Source organism: Anser anser (genome assembly GCF_964211835.1).
Source record: "Anser anser genome assembly, chromosome: 15".
Classification (NCBI taxonomy): domain Eukaryota; kingdom Metazoa; phylum Chordata; class Aves; order Anseriformes; family Anatidae; genus Anser; species Anser anser.
The window spans coordinates 913,963-933,453 of NC_139736.1; the positions used below are offsets into that span (position 1 = coordinate 913,963).

General features: G+C 58.0%; 2 protein-coding genes across 2 annotated transcripts in view; both read right to left on the bottom strand.

The window, feature by feature from the left end:
- The window catches only part of TNRC6A (trinucleotide repeat containing adaptor 6A), a 79,219-nt gene extending 72,537 nt beyond the window's left edge, over positions 1-6,682 (bottom strand). Inside the window, exon 1 of the mRNA XM_083799719.1 lies at positions 6,635-6,682. Coding sequence (XP_083655845.1) covers positions 6,635-6,667 — 33 coding nt within the window. The 5' untranslated portion in view covers positions 6,668-6,682. The remainder of the gene's footprint in view (positions 1-6,634) is intronic.
- RBBP6 (RB binding protein 6, ubiquitin ligase) overlaps positions 1-19,491 on the bottom strand; it is a 93,202-nt gene that overhangs the window by 34,813 nt on the left and 38,898 nt on the right. Inside the window, exons 19-20 of the mRNA XM_083799717.1 lie at positions 19,093-19,196; positions 494-17,096 (exon numbers count right to left, since the gene is read on the bottom strand). The gene's annotated coding sequence lies outside the window, so the exon portion shown is untranslated. The remainder of the gene's footprint in view (positions 1-493; positions 17,097-19,092; positions 19,197-19,491) is intronic.

The window sequence follows — 19,491 nt, forward strand, 5'->3', positions numbered from 1 at the left end:
TGCCAGGACGCGGACACTGCAAACCAGGGCAAGAGGCACTTTAGTCGGGTGCTTTCCTCTTCCCTCCCTTCATATCCATCCCGGCAGCATGTGCGTGGGGAGCTGCGCCCTGCCCGCGCTCTGCTCCCCCCCCCCGCCCCGCCGGCCCTGGCGCTGCTCTGCTGGTGCTGAGCGGCTCAGGACGGGGCAGGAGCCACGGGCGCCCCATGAGCTGGACTCTCCTACTCTTCCCTTTAACGAAAGAAACGCTGCTGATACAGACAGCCTTCCGGCATTATTTGCAGGAATGCTGCCATAGCACGTGTTTCCCGTGCCCCCCTTGCCATGGTGCTCTCCAGGGTCTCCAGACCAGCCGAGAGGCGGCTGTGGCAGCAGCCCCTGCCTGCAGCCGGCACCGTGCAGTGCTGCTGCAGCCCCCAGCACGATACGGACCCCTGCTTAAAGCTCATTAATCTTTAACAGAGCATTCGGGTTAATTCAAAAGGTTACTCACCCGTCAGTGTGAAGAGATCCCAAGGTAAATGTTCCTCCGGTGAGCGCAGGAGCCTTCATGGGGAGGTGAGATGGGCAAACAAAACCCTCTTAAAAAAACAGCACTTGCATCCTTTGCCCTACAAGTGGAGGAGTCAGGCAGCGAGCCCCGTGTGCGGGCAGGAGGGGGGCAGACAGACACTGCTGGGACCAGGGGAGAAAACCTCTGCCTCCTGCCGAGCCCGGGGCTGGGAGGCTGACCTTCCCCAGCCCTGATCCTGCGGCACGGAGCGCACAGGGACGCCGGCACAGCAGGGCACGGGGACACCCACGGGGCGCAGGGCACCGCTGCCTGCCCGGCACCGCCATCGCCCAGCCCCGACACCGCAGCACGCAGCAGCAGCCACACCAAAAACACATCCTAAATAAAAGCAACTGTCCCTGCCTTCAGTTCAGTCACTTTCCTGACTTCAGCGATCCAAAGGGCGACTGCTCTGGTTTTGGATTTAGCATCAACTGAGAGAAGTCCTCGGTGCGTTCTGTGTTAAATAACTAAGGTTAATTTGATTTGATGCACCACTTCATTATCATAAACAGCTCACAGTATGTCAGTCCTCTGTAATTACAGTTTCCTACAGCCGGCATCTTGTTCATTTTCCGTCATTGATAGTGCTTCCCTATGATCACCTCACAGCTAAGCACTTCTGCATGAACTTCCCCGAACAGTAATTAGGTGTCATTTATTCTGTAGCTGACGGTTATACTAATTTACAAAACTAGGGGCAAGGATATTAAATTTACTTTTCATTACAGCCACATTTGCGTCTGATGGTTTGGATGAAGCCGCGCGTGCCGGCGGGCAGGGCGGGAGGAGGAGGGAGGCTCCGCAGCCAGCGCGGTGCTGGCCAGGGCCCGGGGAGCCCCAGGCACAGCGAATGCCCTTCTCTGTCCTCCCCTTTCTGCCACCGGTCCCCTTCCCGGGGCAGGCACAGCTGGACTGGGGCACCCCTGAGGGGATCTCGTTTCCCCTGCACACCGAGTCCTGTGCATGAACCTGCCCCTCGCCAGTGTCACCACGGGCACGTAGCCGTGGGCCTGCCCACGCTGCCGGCACAGTTCAGGTGCCCACCTCCGCCCCTGGCACCACACAAGGACGCTGCCTGCAGAGACAGCGCTGCTCGGGCGCAGTCAGACCCTCACACGAGCACCCTGCCCCCTGCCACCCGTGGTGCCCGTGGCAGAACCGGCACCAGCACCCTTCCGGGCCCAACACTGCGCGCACCGCGGGCACCCCAAAACTGCCACCTTTGCCCGGCGAGGGCTGCGGGAGCAGCGGGAGGTCTGAGCATGGCGCTGTGTTTCAGGTGGCATGGTGCAGGTCAGTCACTGTGCCCACACTGCAACGTGAGCCCCGCTGAGGCACGGTCACCCCTGCTGCTGTGCGTGGGGCTGTGTGCGCCCAGCACACCCTCACCTCCCTCCGCCTGTCCGCTGCACCCATCCCGCACAGGTAAAAGGCAGGGGCTGAAGCCGGCCAGTGTTTTATGCGGTATTAAAAAGTCCCCCAAGATCAGGCACATGCTGGGCAGGGGCTCAGGGCTGTGGCTGTTGAGAGCTGAGGAAGCCGGGTGGCCGCCCCGTCCCGTGGCTGAGCCCTCCTCATCCTCATGGAGCAGAGGGAGCCGCGAGCGGCGATGGCATTTCCACGTCAGCCACTTCCATGAGCCCTGCGCTGCCGGAGCCAGGGAATGGATCTGTCTGTGCAGCTGCAGGTCCCTGCTTATCTGTCCCCCAAAACAGGGGAATGTTTCCTTGTTGTGTCAAATTTAATTACGTCCCTGTACTGGAGGTGCAATACTGGAGATGTTTGCAATTGATTTTATTTGACAAATTACTCTGGTGTTCAGCGTGTTCCTTATCTGCAGCTACAGAAAGATGACCATGCTGGCCTACCCCACAGCACATCAAAGCACTTGGGAGGACAAATCCTGCAGCAGCATGCGGTCAGAACAACATCAGCCTGCTGGCACCGAGCTGCATTTTGTTAAGCTCAAGCTAACAGTATAAAAAAATTAAGAAGAAACACACTGAGCCTATGGGGAAGAGCTGCAGATGCCATAAAGCATTTTACCCCCACAAAGGCAAAGGTAAAAAAGTCTAAGAATAAAGAAGCAGCCTTGCCCTGGCTGCCATCAGGAGCTGCAGCTCCAAAGCCAGCAGCGGAAAGCAGTACAGGGTGCAATGGAAGTGCCCAGCACACAGGAAGAATATCCCAAATGCAACAGGAATAGGCAGTGTATCCAGGCACTCCCGGCACAGAAGAGGAAAACGCAGCACATAGGAGGAATGCCCAGGAAATAAGAACACCAGGTGTATGACAGTAATCCCCAGCACACAGAGGCACACCCAGAGCACACGAGGACGCCCGGCCCGGCAGACACCACGGAGAGGCGGCAGCAGCGCCGCGCGGGGCACAGACCTTGGCACAGACCCTGGCGCGTTAGGGAAAACGAGATGCAGGCGAGCAGCAAGCAGGCTGGCGCTCTGCGTGGAGATGCCAGCAGCACTGAGGGGATACGGCCGAGCCCTGGGGCTCCGTCTGCACCTGGGGCCGTGGCCGATGCCCGGTGCCGGGGACGCGGAGGGATGGGGCCACGCAGCCCAGCGGGGTCCCAAAGCGGGGCCGCGCGGTGCCCGCAGGTGCCGCAGAACGGCGGTGCCGGCAGGGCCCACTCACCGCGGCGCTAACACAGCTCAGCCGGCAAAAGTCGCTCTCAGTCACCATTCCTTTTTTTTTTTTTAATTGCAATATCCATGGACCTGAACTGATGGTGTTTGCACTGACTGCTGAATTAGCAGGGTACTAGACTGTAACAATATAAAATATATATTGTTAAAAGCCACTTAAGGCGCCCTCTGAAAGGGTTTGCTGAACCTTTGAACAAGAACCCAGGGGAAAGCCCTTTATTACCTCTGTGACCAGGTCAATTACTCTAGAACTGAGCAAATTATTTATGAGGTGATCAGCCTATTAAAACATTAACACATCCATCACTTAGCTGCTGGCTCCTGTCTTTATTGCACTGTGTGTTGGGCCTGGCAATTTACTAGCATTTTATTTGGTTCAAAGCTACATTTACAAGGAAAAAAAAAACAAAAACACAAAGAACCCCACCAGCTATCACTTTCACAGATCCTGAGTTACAGAGGGATCCTCTGCCTCCACCAAACTCATTTAAACTATTTCATTATTTACCTTTTTGTCTTTGTTGTTGCTGCCTTTTCACATGGTCTAAACAAAGGCACAAATTGCAGGTCTTTAATTTGGAGAGACTTCAGAGCACCAAAAATCAAATTTAGCTATTACCATCGGAATCTCTATCTGCTCTTTAAGTATAAGTGCTTGCAGTGGGAATGTGTGATGAACTAGCTGAGCCTCTCCTTTGAAAGTGATAAAGCATCAAATCTTGAGAATAAATGGGCTGTTAGAGCGGTGGGCACCCCGTGGTTACAGTACAGCAAGGAGAGGCAGATAGAGCTCTGCGGAGGGAGGGGGCATTTATTTCTGTCTGTCAAGACACGGGAAAGATGGAGAACATACAAGGGGTAGGAATTAGTGTCTTAATCTACTACATTTACACTCTTCACTTTTTTAAATGCCTTTTGGCTAGTCATTTTCCCGCATCTGATATTTTATTATCATGTCTTTTATGACATTTCCAGACACTTATTAAATCAAGATGGAGAGCTGTGCTTTGTGTGCCAGGTGTTTGATGGGGAGTGCAGAGATCAAAGGAGACGGACGGGCAGCTCTGGAGATAAGGGGCTGTCAGCGTGGGCAGGGGCAAGGACAAACGCCAGCCCCCGGCACGAAGGAGGCCGGGGTGGCCGAGGCCACGGGCTCTGGGCTGCGGCTGTGGGAGAGGCAGGGGAGGGCAGGCGGCTGCCGAGAGCAGGACGGGAGGCGCTGGGTGGGGTGGGGGCAAAGCAAGGGGAGCGGCAGCCGCGCTTGCACCCCCAGGCACCACAGCAGAGCTCAGCGCCGGGGGGACAGGGACAGGGACAGGAGAGGCTTTGCCCATGTGGGTTTAAGCCCGTTCCTACATAATGGGGTGCTCTGGAAAGAGACGGGTCCGAGGGTATGAGAGAAGGCTGGACATAAATCCATATGAGCAAAAACCAAGCAAAAAGCCCACCGAGAAGATCCTACGCAGCATGCCCAAGCCGACCTTCAGAAGTTGGGCCTGACATTGGGGCTGGGGGCCGGAGCAGGCACCCCAGGCGAGCCCTCCCGCCTGCCCCGGTTGCCCTGCCCGGGGGGCACCGGCCGTGGTTTGGCTGCACTCAGCACCGGGCTCTCGGCGGGCACTGCCCCGGCCGACAGCGAGGCTCAGTGCGGCCACCCCCACTGGGAGCTGCTGCCTTCTGCCGCGCGCCGCGGGCGGCCCTGCAGGAAGCGCCGGGGGTGCCCTCGCTCCACGAGCAGCTCCTAGGGTGGGCTCCGCCGCTGTGCGGCTTAATGCCACAATTCCTGAATTCCTGAGGTTTTTCTCTGGTCTCCTGTGAGCCCCGGCGGTGCCCGGAGCAGAGCCAGCAGCCCCCGAGCTCAGCTCAGCCACGGCTGCAGGCTGCTGGTGGCATGGAGCTGGCGCCCAGGCGCAGCCCTGTCCCCAGGCCCTGCCGGGGGCCCCGGGCTGAGCCGCTCGCTGCCGAGCCTCTGCGAGCACCGGGTGAGCTCCTCGCTCGGTGGAGGTCCATGGACCTGCTTCAGAGAGCTGCCACGGTTGCTGCTGGGCTCAGAAATGAAGCCAGAGCCAAGCCAGAGGGCTGTGGCAGGCCAAAAAACGTCCCATTAACACCTTCAGTGCTGCAGGTACATCCCTGCACCTCCCTCCCTACATAATCCACAACCGAATTCAAGCTTCAAAAAGCCCTCACATGCTAAACAACAGACAAACGCATCCTCTCTCTTTGTGGGGCTGGCGGCAGCATCTCCCGGTCCTCGAGTGAGCTCGGCCTGGGTTACTTCCCCAGAGGTGCCCATCTCAGCAGCGCGGGGGCACAGCCAGCCCCGGCCACCCCACGCACACCTGTGCTGTGGCACCGCCACAGAGCCCCTGCAGCTGACGGGGATCAATTTTCCTCATTACTTATCTTCTCCATACCACAGGGGAACGTTCACATGAGAAGGTTTTGATGGGAGCAGAATTGCTCGCCACAAAACTATTACGGAACCAATTAAACCGAATAAAACACAGGGCCTGAGTAAAGTGCTACAGGGAGAGCTCGAGAAGGGAGCCGGTACCGGGGGACGGCGACGCAGCAGGCGAGGCAGGGCCCGGGTCAGTTGTTTGTTTGTTTAACCGCTCGCTCACAGCGACAGCTGGCTGAGAGTCAAAAAAAATCTGTACAGGCAGCAGAGAAAAATTATTCTCACGCAGCGAAGCTGTGGAAGTCGCTTCCTCGCGATTGAATTAAAGAGTTATGCTGGGGAGAGCCAGCAAATGTGCGAAAGGGGCAGGGCGGACATTCGTGCCAATTAAAAAGCTTGCAGAGCTCATTCCCCCAGACGGCAAATCCCGACTACAAACACGAGCCCGTATTTACTGAAGCTGCTGCCGCCGCCTCGCATTCCAGGCGAGCACAAGGGAGCCCGAGCGGGACGCCGGGTGATTGGCAGCCGCATTCAGCAACACACAGAAATCCCTTTTTTTGTTGTTTTTGCAAGCATCTTTAAAGATGTCTCTGAAACATATGGCTTCCTTCAGCGACACAAAGGGGCTAATGATTGCCCAGGAATGCCCCAAGTATTAAATATGGGATCACTACAGTCACAGTGCCACACCAGAACGGCAATTCATATTCGGTGTCAGCTCAAAAGAGCTTTTGCGGATAATTAGTTCAAGGACAAAAAAAAAAATTGCTACTAATGCTTAAAACTAAGGCGGATGCTGCTGCGCAGTCCTATCTCCGAGTATGAGCTCAGCCCATTATCTTCCCCGTATCACTAGCTGCGCCTGATTAATTTTAATTTTCTCTCCAATTTCTCTGCTGACAATGCGCGGGGAACAAAGGCTTGTGCCTGAACAGGGGCAGTAATTCATCAGCGCCCTTCAGAGCCTGCACGCAGCTGCCCTCTTCCCAGCACGGCTGCCAGTCGTACCAGACAACGATTCACCGAGCCCTCCTTTCCCATGGTCTCCAGGGAGATGGCGATGGACCTGCATCCTAATGACGGGCGGCCGCTTCGCCCGCGCCCGCCGCCCGGCAGCCGGGCCCCTGCGGCCCCTTCCCGGCTGGGCTGGGTGGGGGCCGGCGCCCCCAGCATTAGGATTCAGCCCCCGTCCGCCCCCGGCAGCGCGGCGTGGCGGCTCCTTGTTCTGCACACGCTGCTGGGGGACGAGCGGCCCCACCCTGGCGGGGACGTGGCGGGGGAGCGCCGAGGCACCGGCCGAGCCACGCTCTCGTTCGGGTGCTGCCGGGACCCTCAGCACCGAAACAGAGCTCGCTTTGTCTGAGAGCCGCCGCGCAGGGACCGGCGGGGCTCAACGCACCGGCGGCAGCATGGACCACCATCGCTCTGAGCGCTCGCCGCCAAACGCCCCTCGGATGCGGAAGGAAAGGGAAAAGCCCCCCCCAAAACCGCCGCACTCGGGATACATCTGCTTGATTTTTTTTATTTTTATTTTTTAATCCCAGCATCAAAGCACTAACGGGCAGCGGACACGGGGCTCCGCGGCTCCCACCTGCGAGGAGCCCTTTGTGGAGCATCGCCATGCCTGCGCGGACGCAGCCGGTGGGACCGCGGCGGGGAGCTACGTGCAGGGCGGGAGGACGGAGAGGCACACGCACGCCGAGCACACGCAGACCCCGGTGCGTGGCCCCACGGCCCCCACGGGCGGCAGCGCCCCGCTCCATCCGGCAGGGCCGTGCTGCCCGCGGAGGCGAGGCTGCACGCGGCGGAGCGCCCGCGCGCGCGCTGCATGCTAATGAGCGGCGCCGGGAGAGCTGCGCCAATTAATTGCTCGAAGTAACTGTTAACTTACCAAATGGGGAGCCGTGGTGCCAAATTAGAGGGCAGGGTTTTGCAGCGTGGCGGCGGCACGGAGCTCCCCGCGCCCGCGGGTCTCCGGGCGGCAGGTACGGCTCAACTACAAAAGGGCAGGTGAAGGAAGGAGACAGACCTGCTTATATTTTTGTATTTAAATTTTTTTTTTTTTTTTGAGCTCACGTAGCATTTAGGGTCACATGCTGCCGTTAGCATCGGTCTGCACCATCACGTGGCTGGGGTCAGGGCTCACGTGACGAGCAAACCTGATGAAGTGCCACTAAGACCCATTTCGCCTCGACCCTAAAAAACTTAGTTGTAAAAATCTAATTTATAACGGGTTAATGAAATAATTAATTTTTGAAGTAGGCTTCTAACCTTTAGAACCAAATAATTTCGGGGGGAGGGGGCGGGAGAGAAGGAGATGGGAACGAAATGCCAAGATTTCAATGAATATTTAATACACCCTCCGCGCTCCTCATAAGCTCCTGCGACTTGGAGCCGTGCCAGCGCCATTTGAATACCATCCTTTGTTAATAACTAAATTGACGCCTCTGTTGCTATTCGGTGTTTGCAGCTCTATCAAGCTGTAATCTGTCACAGCGAATACGGGGGGAAGCATAACTCAATGAGCGCGCACCCGGCTGCGGTGCGCGGTGCCTACAAAGCGCGGGGCTGGTCCCGCAGCCGGGCTGCGCCGCGGTGCGGAGGGCGCTCCCCTGCCCTTACACCAATATAGACACCCTGTACACACACATACACACATATATATCAATAAATAAAAATTAACATTTTTTTATACGTATACACATTTTTTTTTCCAACCAGAATTAGCAGCAGGAAGCTGGGGTTCGTTCCAGCCATTTTAAGTGCAGGATTTTGCGTTATTTGAAATTTCTTAATTTCAAGCAGGAAATAACAAGGTATGACCATTTCTGCAACTCCACAAATAAACATCTCCTCAGCCCCCAACAAACGTTACGCCGCCTGACACAACCACCCCCTGGATGCCTGCGAGACCGGAGGGGACTGCTCGAGCCGCGGGCAGCGGCAGCGCCCCTCGGCCTCCCCAGAGCAGGGGCAGGGCGCAGGCACCGCCAGGCCTGGGGCCGGACCTGCTGCTGGGGCACGTTACTGGTAAGAGGACTGGTCCCTGCTCGGCATCAAGGCGCTGAAATTAAAAACTTAGTTTTGCATGCCCGCAGACCTACAGATCACATCCAGAAATAAAGCAGGCTGTCCCTATGAAAATGGAGCAGAACATCAAAAAAATGAAACCTGGGCTCTGCAGGGAGGCTGCCGAACGGCCCCATTTCCACAGCAGGGCTGGGACTGACTGCCGGCGGGGACCACAGCGGCTGCTGCAGGGCAGCCGGGACACGAGGGCTCTGATAGCCGCCCCTACTTCTCAATTAGTTTAACTAATTGGGCAACAGCTCCGATGTAATTCACTTGATTCTCCCAAACCATTAATTATTCTGCATTCAGGACAAATACACTTTGCAGTTGCTGCGCGGTGGAGCCGTGCAGGCAGGCTCATTTGCATTCCCGGCACACGGGCAGCCGCTGGAAGCCGTGTCTGAGCCTGTGCAGGCTGTAATGAAACGCGGCAAGGGAACACTCGATTGGCCACATGCAGGAGAAAAGGGGAAAAAAAAAGGGAAAACAAACCCAATTTTCATTTCGTATTAAATCAGCCGCACATATCGCAGGGAAGCGTGGGGCTCCCACCCATGGGTGCGGGGCTGTTTGCAGCTCCCCTCCCGGCACCCTCGCACCTCTGGTGTGGGGGGGTTGGGCTGCCTGGTGCGGGCAGAGGGAGGGGGCACAGGGGCCGAGGTGATGCCTTGCTTCCTTCGGAGGGACACGCTCCTCATGCTGCCAGGGAGGTGTCACACACCCTGCCCTGCCGGGCCAACCCTGGAACCCCACATCTGACAGACACCCCCAGGGCAGGGGTGCCACCAGCCCCACACCCTGCGGCAGCACAGGAGGCTGCCACCCATGGCCCGATGGCGGGCCCCTCCCGGAGATGCCTTTCTCCTTCCCGAGGGGCTCACGGCACGAGGAGGGACCATGGCCTCAGCTCCCGCCGAGAGCTGCTCGTCCTCATGTCCTCACCCGCCACGGCACGCCAGCAGCCAGCCCGAGCCCCATCGCCACGACGTGTTCACCACCTCTGGCACGCAGGGAACCAAAACGCATCAGTAAAACTCAGCCGATGAAGGGCACCGCTGCTCTTGTGCCCATGCCGCTGGCACGGCTGCAGGGCGCCGAGGACACGCGTTCCCCCTCCCTCCACCCATGCACTGCACCACGGCCACTGTACGGGCGCTGCGAGCGTTTCACAGGTCCCCCAGGACACCAAACTGCCCCGCACTCTGTCAGCCCCTGAGACCACACGAGCACCTCCCTGAGGCTCGAAGGCCCTGGAGCACAGGCCTTAACAGACTGGCACTGCCAGAGTGGGGGTGAGAGGGAACGGGGCGGGCAGGCCCTGCAGAGCGGGGTGCGTGGCCGTGGGGCAGGCAGGAGGGCAGCGCACTTCTGGGCACGGCCTCAGGACGGGGCCAGCCCTGCCGTGCTCACTGCGCGGGGACGTGGGTACTCCAGCTGGGCACGGTGAGCTCCCCACTCCGTGCGCTGCCCAAAACCCGCCGCAGCCGTTGTCTGCCGAGACCACCGCAACCGCACAGGCACCAACACCCGCAGCAGTGGCCACAGCTCCACGAAGCACAGGCAGGAGGGCACCGAGCACGCAGGTAGCCATGGGCACCCTCGCCGTTCGGGTGCAGGATGGTGCCATCGAGCCCCTCGCCAGCCCTCCCGCACCGCACGGTGCTGGGGCAGATGCTGCGGCCCCGGGGGCTGGTGCGGTGCTGCTCACAGCCTCCCCCGTGGCTGCTGGGCCCGGCGCTTTGCCTGCTGCAAAACGCAGCCGAGAGGATGGGGGCCACCCCCCCCGGGCAGCATCAATGCCAGCCCGCGTGCCGAGGCCAGGCCACCAGCGGCATCTCTGCAGAAGGGTGAGCATCGGCCTCAGCCGGGGCAGTGGGCAGCAGAGCAGGGCACAGCGGGCACCCGGCGGCACGGGCACGGCGGGGACGTCTCCACCTACCTGCGGTGCTGGCAGAAGGGGACGGAGCCGAGCGCCCTCTCCTCCGCGGGGAGGGGACCCCCCCGTGCTCAGCCAGCTCTGCCCCTGCGCGAAGCAACCCGGGCAGCCGCCGGGCACCGGCTCATTCGTGGAGGCGAAAGGGAGCGGCCGGCTGGAGACCGGGCATTTTGTGGAGCTTTTCTTCCCTCTCGGCGGAGACGAAGGAGCGCCCTGGCTTCATCTGTCACTACAGCGCTGCTGCAAGGATCCGTAGGCGCTGTGTTATGTCCTTGAGACACAGACCGATGCCATCTGGGCAAAATGCCACGAGATCCCTGGAGACCAGGGAGTATCGCGCTGCCTCCGAGAGCTGCACAGAGAGCCGAGCACGCCGCCGCGATCAACAAATATTAACTGCTTTGTGGCTGGGGCGAAGCGCAGGAGCAGGGGGTGCGTGGGGGCACGGCTGGGCTGCAGCCAGCGGGGCTGGCAGGCGTTAACCCCAGGCTGGGCATCCCCTTGGGAAGGGCTGGGGGCAGCGGGCAGGTGGGACACCGCCCCTCGCAGAGGTTATCCCAGTGCTGCGTGTGCTGTTGCGGGGGTTAAGCAGCCCCAACCTGCCCAGATGAGAGCAGGAGCGCAGGGACAGGCAGGGCATTGTCCCCAAGGGGTGTCCCAGAGCCACAGGCCCGGATGTGCCCACCCCTGCTGCTCCCCGCCATCGAGGGGCAGAGGTCCCGCACGTGGTGCCAGTGACAAGGAGGTGCCACAAACACCAGGGCTGCCGGCCACCGACGGGAACAGCCACGGATTGCTCCAGCGCATGGAGCCACATCAGCACCCCCAGCCATGGAGAAAAGCAAAACAAGCCCCGAACCCCAAGGAGAAGCACCGCCGTTCAGTACAGATGGAGCAACGGTGCTTGTCCCGGGGGAAGGGGCAGTGCCAATCGGGCTTCTCACTTCCCTGGCCCCCTCTGGGACCCCCACTAGTACTGGGCATGCTGCAGCCAGGCCGGGGAGCACCCCATGACGTGGAGCAGATGTGCATGGACACCCCTCTCCCATCCTCTCACAAGACGTTTAGGAAAAAGTCTTCCAGTACCATAATGCCCCACCTGGCAGCTGCCCTCTGTTCACCTTTCAAAGGCTTTGTGCTGGAGGGGCCCTTTGCAGCCTCAGGGCAGATACTGGGTTGTGGCTGGAGGCTGCGGCTGGAGCCCAAAGCCAGGGCCCCGGTCCGGGCTCCCCAGCAGCCCCCAGAGCTGCCCGCAGCTGCCCAGGCCCCGTTGTCAGAGCTGCTCATTACAGATCTCTGTGCTTTGCTGCTTCGTGATGTGCCTTCAGAACGAGATTTTTGGTTACTGCACCCTCCCTGCTTTCTGGTTAGAAAAAGCTCCAAAGAAAAGCCCACTCAGGCTGCCTGCAACGAGGGCATCAAACAGCGACCGGAGGCACAGCCCCCAGCCCACACCAGCACCTGGAGGGCGTCTGCAAGAGCGGAGCCCAAACGCCAGGGCGAGGGTCGGGTCGGGGGAGCCGTGGCCGCATCCTGCATCCCTCACGGGGGCAGGGCACGGACAGCACAAGAACCACACGCGAGGGTCCCGAGGAGCCAGGCAGGGATGCTTCCAGCAGCTGGTGTGCTCAGGCTCCTGCCGGCTGGCCCTCGCTCCCCGCTCACCTCGCTGCTGCAGTGGAGGCAAATTGCAGCTGTATTTTTAAAAGGGAGAAAATTCAATATTTGGGGAAAAAAAAAGAAAAAGTGACATAAAATAAGTAATAGGAACGGCAACCCTAAAGCTACTTAAAGCTCCAGAGGAGTCATTGCTCAGAGCAGGCTGTTCTAACAGCTGCAGCGTTGGGTTATCTTTGAGACAGACCCAGTTATCCCTCTAACTTATTCATTCATCTTTATGGCTTGATTTGTATCAATTTATCTTTTTTTTTTTTTTTTTTTTTTCTTACAAACTCAGGCCTCTGCTTGGAGCAGGGAGCAGAGGGCATCCTGCCCACAGAGCCCCCTGGGAGCAGCACACCCCGCCAAGCCTCCCTGTCTTCTGCCTATCTGGGTCCTACGAGAAATGATGATGCCGACGGAAGGAATGTCAGGGAATCTCCCTAAATTAGGGTGTTTAGAAGCCAAGTAGTTCAGCCCTTACTCTCAAGAGTGGCAGTTAAGGCAGGAAGTTTCCTGTCCCTGGCTCGGCGCTGAGATCCCGATGCCACTGAGACAGAAAGCTCTGTGCTGCGAGCGCGAGGAGGGGACCCGGTGCCGCGGGGCATCGCCTGCCCGCACCAAGGGCACTGCCCCACGGCTGCGTCCTGCAGCCCGGCCTGGCACCCACCTTTGGGAGCTGCCCCGGGCAGGGCCAAGCCCAGCGGCGAGGGTCCCGCAGAGCTTCCCCCGCTCCACCACCTCCTCCGGCCCCGCCTGCATTTTGTGCTTCGGTCCTTGTGCAGCTGCGGATGGGGCACACGGAGGATTTGCTGAAACCCAGGAAAGAGACGCTGCCTATAATTAAAATGTACATCCCATTAATTGCTGTCAATAATGCATTTCCCTCTCCAATATAGGCTGCTAGCAAAGCTTTTGCTGAGGACAGCAAAGCAAAACACTTTGTTTCTGTTAGTTTTTAAAAGGAAAAAAGTCTGATTTATCTGAACAGGACACCAAAAGCCAGCAAAACATTCTCCGGCTCCAGCATGCGTTCAGTAACAATATCTTTGCAGTCACATACCAAGGAGATTCAATTATCTGGCAGAACATGTCCCAGAGGCATTTAGATAATTGCAAACATAAGTACAAAATCTGCCGCTAATTATTAAAGAAATACCAAATAAGGAGACCAAATGATAGAGAAGTGGTGTTACTGAGCACAGAAACCAACCGCACGTGCTGGAAGCGGAGGTTTTCGCTGGGTGCATCTCAGAGCGATCCGGGGTGAGCCCAACCCTGCGGGACCCGGGGAGGCGCTGCCGAAGCCCCCGCGCTGCCCAACCCTGCTGCGGGAGCCCGCTGCCGGACCGGGGCCAGGTCACTGCCTCCTGCCCTGGGCAGCTCAGCGAGGAGGAGAGAAGTGGCCCGAGGGGCGGCAGGGAGGTCCCGGCTCCAGGGCACCCCCTAAACGTGCCCTCGGGGGAGCCCCGAGCCCCCAGAGCACCTGGTGCTCCCAGCCGGAGCGGCACTTGCTGCCTCTTTGGTTTGCTTTGTGTTTCCTTTACAACTGCAAAGGCGATAGATCAAGATTTGGGGAAGCGATCGCTCCCTGAGGGCAAAGCCGGGAGAGGGGCGGCCGGAGCCGGGCGCTGCCTCCAGTCCCTTCCCTCCCCAGTTACCTCCTGAACAAAGTGGCGCGGAGACGAGGACCGAGGTCTGCGGTGCCTGCGCTGACATTTCTGTTACCCACCCTGCAATAACAGCAATTACACTGAATATAGGTCACAACTGATATTTGTTGAATATTCAGCAGCTTGAATCAGAAAATAGTCACGTACAAATTGCTGGTTTTCCTGTATCCTCTGTGTAATAGGTACAGCTCTCCTTCCAATACGTCAGGCAGCAGCAGCAGACAGGCATGCTAGGTGCTCATTAGACAACATCAGAACAGACATCAGAGCGCCAACACGTCCCCCACGAGCAGTCCTGACCGGGGAGGCGAGCACTGCTAGCTGCAAACAAGCACTTGTCCCAGGCTCTAATTTTTTTGTAGCTTTTCAAAGGACGGCTGCTTGGATAACCTAATGTAGGGCTCCCCCGAGAGCCCTGCACCTTCCACCAGCTCCCCCCCGAGCTGCCCAGGCCGTCCCCGCAGCTGAGCTCGGGCTTTCTTCCGGCACCCCCGAGGCACCCGCAGCGTCCCATGAGAGGTCTCGTGAGCGCTGAGGCTCCGGCGAAGGCCGTGCTCCAGCTTCAGCCGCGTGTGCACACGTCAGGACCAGGCAGCTCTGCTGCTCGGGCTCCTGGGCAGGGCGGGCGTCTTACCTGGGAACTCACAAATCACAGCCCCCCCACCAAAAGAAAAAAAAAAAGCAGAAGGTGTGGAGGTCTCTCAAGGCTGGCAATAAAATAATCGCCTTTTTTTTTTTTTTTTTTTTGGGGGGGGGGGGGATTTAGGAACAATTCCAAGTGAAAACATGCCAAGGTGCGGACACAGCCCCCGGGACTCCCACCCTGCTGGGTGTCTGTGCGGAGCCCCCAGCCCCTGCCTGCCGGCCTGCAGCGTGCCGCGCACACCTCCCGGGGCACAGCGGCCTTTCTTGGGCTTCAGCCGAGGTAGGAGGAGGGACTGGTAGCCGCAGACAGACCCAGAGGTGGCCCCGGCCCCCGCTGAGCGCAGCAGAGGCAGCAGCGCTGCAGACGGAGCCGGGAGCGGAGGCAGCCCCCAGGCGGGTGCCCCCAGTCCCCGAGCGCTGCCCGCCGCGATGGGGAAGAGTCGGCTGCCCAGCGCCGGGACTTCCAGCTCTGGGCAGAGCCTGGGGGCTGCTGAACCCAGACTTAAAACACAAGGGAAAGGAGGGAAAAGGGACTGGAAAGCAACCCCACACTACGATTTGAAATGAGAACGCGTCTGCTTATAATTCAGTACAACTGCTGGGTATTGTTGCTGTCTGTAATTACGCTCTGCTTTTCATCCCTTGAAGTTCAGTTTTCTTCCCACCATTCTTCTGCATTCGGTCGTTTATCCTTCCAGCGAGTAGCTGCTCCTTGGGTCTGTTTTCCCTTAGAGTCACAAGCCTGTGGAAGGCACACTGGGCTGCCCCAGCCTGCAGGACACTCACAGCTGAGCCCTTCAGCCCTGCAGGGCTCCGGTGACGAATACCAGCGCTGCTGGAAGCGGTGCTCATCTCCTGGTTCACCCTTCCTGCTGCCTGCCCAGCCGCTCGGGCCGGGGCAGGCGCTGCCCGCAGCCCTGTGAGGCCGGGGCTCCCCTGCCAGGCCCGGGGCAGCAGCGCGGTGGGGATGCTCCACACAGCCACGGAGCCCGAGGGCTTGGAAGGGAGCCCATGTTTGAGGGCTCCTGAAGGGAAAGCAGCTTCTCCGTGACAGCGTTTTGGCAAAAAGCAGTGTTATTTAAATACAACAGTTTCTTCAGTCAAAGTAAATAATAATTAAGTAAACCCAATTAAAATCAGGATCTCTCCGAAATGTTCTCAGGGACATGTGGGTATCCGAGCGCCGTGGCCGATCCCCGGAGCAGGCTGCAGCTGCCTCCCGCCCAGGGGCGACGCAGAGGTGGTTTTCTCACTGCACATTCCCGGGGCCACCTCCCGGCCCCGCTGCACGAAGGAAGCTGACCACAGCCACCGGTGCCCATCTTCCAGCTGCTGGAGAAGCCACCGAGACCCCAGCTTGCCATCAGTCCCACTCTGCTCAACACCCAAACCAGGCCCTTGCCTTCCTCACACCCCGGGGCTGGGAGGGCAGCCCCGCGGCCGCCCTGCCTCTGCGTGGGTGCGAGCTGGAACAGGTTTGCCGGTGGCACAGGGGGGACAGGCGATGGCACAGACACCTGCTGGCTGCGGGCGTCCCAGTGCCTTTGGAAAACCACGAAGCACGCACTGCAGCCCGGCACCCCGCTGAGGACACGCTAGCAGGAGAGCGGGGCCGTGCCCTTCCCTCCTGCACGGCCGCACCGAAGCCGTGCCGCAGCGCGGGGGAGCCGCCAGCCGCCCCCCGTGCCCACGGCCGGGGCTCGGCCCCGTGCAGATGCTCCCTGACCGGCAGCGAGCCTCGGACGCGCTCTGCCAGCCGCCGTGGGGCCCTGGGAACCGTGGGCTGCAGCCAAGCGGCTATTGAGACGACACATTTTCTAATTTTTCCTCCCAGAACATTTCCGTTTTCCTCAACTCTATTTTAAATTGCATCGGGATTGAAAACAGCTGAGAGAGATTTACAGAAATCAGCCGAGACACCCAGGGAGAAATTCTGAGAGCGTCTGAAGGGACCGGGGCACCTCCGGCGCTGCCGGGCTCCGGCGCCGCAGACAAAGGCAGGGAGGCTGCGAGCGAGCACACGTCCGCGAGGCGAGCATTGAGGAGCAGCGTGGATGTCGAACAGGATATAATTATCTCTCTGTGATGACTATTTTTTCAATGTGTCCTCATTTCCCTGCCATCCTTAAAACAATGCAGAGTGCTTTCATCCGCAACAGGGAGAATTTCATTTTCTCAGGCATTCTTTTGTCTAAGAGGCTCTCTCCTTTCATCAGCATAATAATAAAACAACAACAAAAAAATCAAGCTCTTTCTGAGAATGTCCTTAAAAAGCCCAGGCACTTTGGAGAGATGCCAAGGTGCTTCCTGAGATGCACTCAGGCTCTGTGCGAAGCTGAAAGCTCTCAGCGCAGGACTCCAGGAAGAAAGCCTCCCGACTAATTTGGTCTCTGCTTTGGTTCTCAGCTTGCAGAAAATTGAAGAAGGCTGCTGGCTTGAAAACTACAAACGTCAGATACGTTTTCAGACGTCTTTATTTATTTTCCTGCAAAAAATATCACACCGTGCTTATGCCAAAGGCAAAGTAAAAAAAACAAAGAAATCCCCCATCCAGCCGACCCCAACCCAAAGAACTGCGCGGAGGCTGCCGGAGCCGGCCAATGCCGCGGCTGCCCCAAACCCAGCATCGCTGCTCCAGGCGCCGTGGGCACCGGTGAGCCCCGAGCGAACCCCGGGCTGCGGGGAGGTGGGCGCTGCTCACGGGTGTCCGCGGCCATGGGAGCAAGCGGCAGCGCCGCCGCACAAAGACCACCGTGTACGGTTCTTGCATGGCCTCGCCTTTACCAATCAACAATCAGGAAGCATGACAAATAATTGTTTGCAGCTGTCATTAGCTGAAAACAAGGCAAATCTGCATATGCTTAATCTTAATTAGGCAGGCTTGGCAAGGAGCCCTTGCTCGTTGCTACCAAACAACCGTTTCGCTCACAAAAGGGCGACAAAAGCCCAGGCACGCACACAAAATTTGGATGGAAAAAAAAATGACTGCAAAAGACTAATCCTGCCCGGCCCCGCTGCCCCAAAGGGGGCTCTGGGAGGGGCCGGTGCCCAAGCAGCCTCCACGGCCTCGCTACGCGCAAGCCGAGGTAAATTAAAGCTGAGGAATTTACCACTGAATTCATCATGGCTAATTATTCACCTCTCATTTACCTCTCAAACGAGCAGGCACTAACGGTGTTTGTGGAGGCATTTCCCTGAGACGACAAGGAGCTGGGCCCTTTGTGCCTGGTGCTGATGTCAGCCACACCACGCCGGGGCCAGGCACCAGCCGGGGTCCCGCAGCGCACCCCGTGCTGGGGCAGCCTCCTCCTCCTCCCCGGGGACCCCCCGTCCTCTCCCCGGCACTCCCGCGCCTGGCGCAGCACAGCAAGGCTTCTCTTTTCTGGACAGAAGCCGGGTGCTGTGGTGATGGGGCCGGGATGCCACCATCCCGTTCCCATGCCGTTGGATCTGCTGGCACACCGCGTCGTGCCACGTCCCCCTGGCAGGCACCAGGCCATCGCACACCGAGCCGGGGAGGGAAAATCTGCATGAGCACAGGTGCAAAGTGCTGACCTGAACGGGTGCCTGTGCCCATGCGGAGGACTGGCAGCGCCCGACGCCCCGTGCCCTGGCATCGTGCCCGACGGGACCGCCGGCACGAGGGGGTCCGCAGGGCCAGGGCAGCTGGGTGAGGGCAGAATGAGAAATCAGCCTGGGAGTGCCGAAATGCGCCTCCTGCAAACCACCGCGCTGAGCGGGAACAAAGAGGGTGCCACCGAGCAGCGCTTCGGGAAAATCCACTTGAAATAAGCACAAACCAGCCCGACCCCACACGCCGCTGTCAGCACCTAAACAGACAGGGAGGGCACCGGGAACGCGGGGAGGCTGCTGGGGACGCGGGGAGGGCGTTTGGGGCGCAGCCAAACAGGACCAGCCCGGGTGGCTCGGAGCTGCTCTCAGCACCACACAGCTCGTCTGCCCATCCGGGTGCCCCAGTCTGAACCTCAGCCGATTAAAAGGTGATGCTGCTATTTAATTTGAAGCATCGGTTTGGGTTGGTTTCATTATGATACTCGCTTTTTTTGTCTGTTTTCTTTTCTTCTCTTGTAACAGAGAAGAGACAACAGTCAATGTGATTAAACATTGCTGGAGAGAAGCGGCAAAATGCACAGGAAGGAGCTGTGCAGTAAACGCCTGGGTTGCCATGGGCTATAGCCAAATATTTAGCATAAAAGCCCAACAAGTTAAATTTTAGACAAAAGCAAGCCTGTTATTTTATAAACTGGTGCACACACGGACAAAGGAAGTGCAAAGTGACTATGCTGGCTTTTGCAGTGCCAAATTTCTTGCTTTATCAATTTACAGCATATTCTACACAGAGGGGAATTAAAATAAGGATGGGAATCATCAAAACATTTCACTTTTAATTGAAATTGACTCCAAGATTATACATTAGGGAAGCTGAATGAAAGACATTATATCCAAGCAAACTACCTTACCTGCTGTCTTTAAGAAAATACCAGCATGTCATCTTGACACAGGAACCCCAGACTTTTATTTGGATCTCTGCAATAGGCTGTGTGCGCGTGCTGCAGGCAGATAGCTAGACAGGAACAGAAAAAAAAATGTAATGAACAGCTTTAGTTCAGCAAAAAGCATAGAGGTTTGAATGTTTAAAGCAGAAACCTCCCAGTGCTTTAAATAACTGTAATTAATGTATTCATCTCGAGCTGTGTCAAAAACTTAAAAGTGACAGATAACAAGAAGCCCACGGCTTTCTCTGTTTAGTATCCAGAAAGAGAGAAACCCATCTGCAGACATTTAAAACATTAAATGTATTTCGGAAGAGACAATGACTGCTTTATTATTGTATTTCGCCCTCGCGTGTAATACATTTT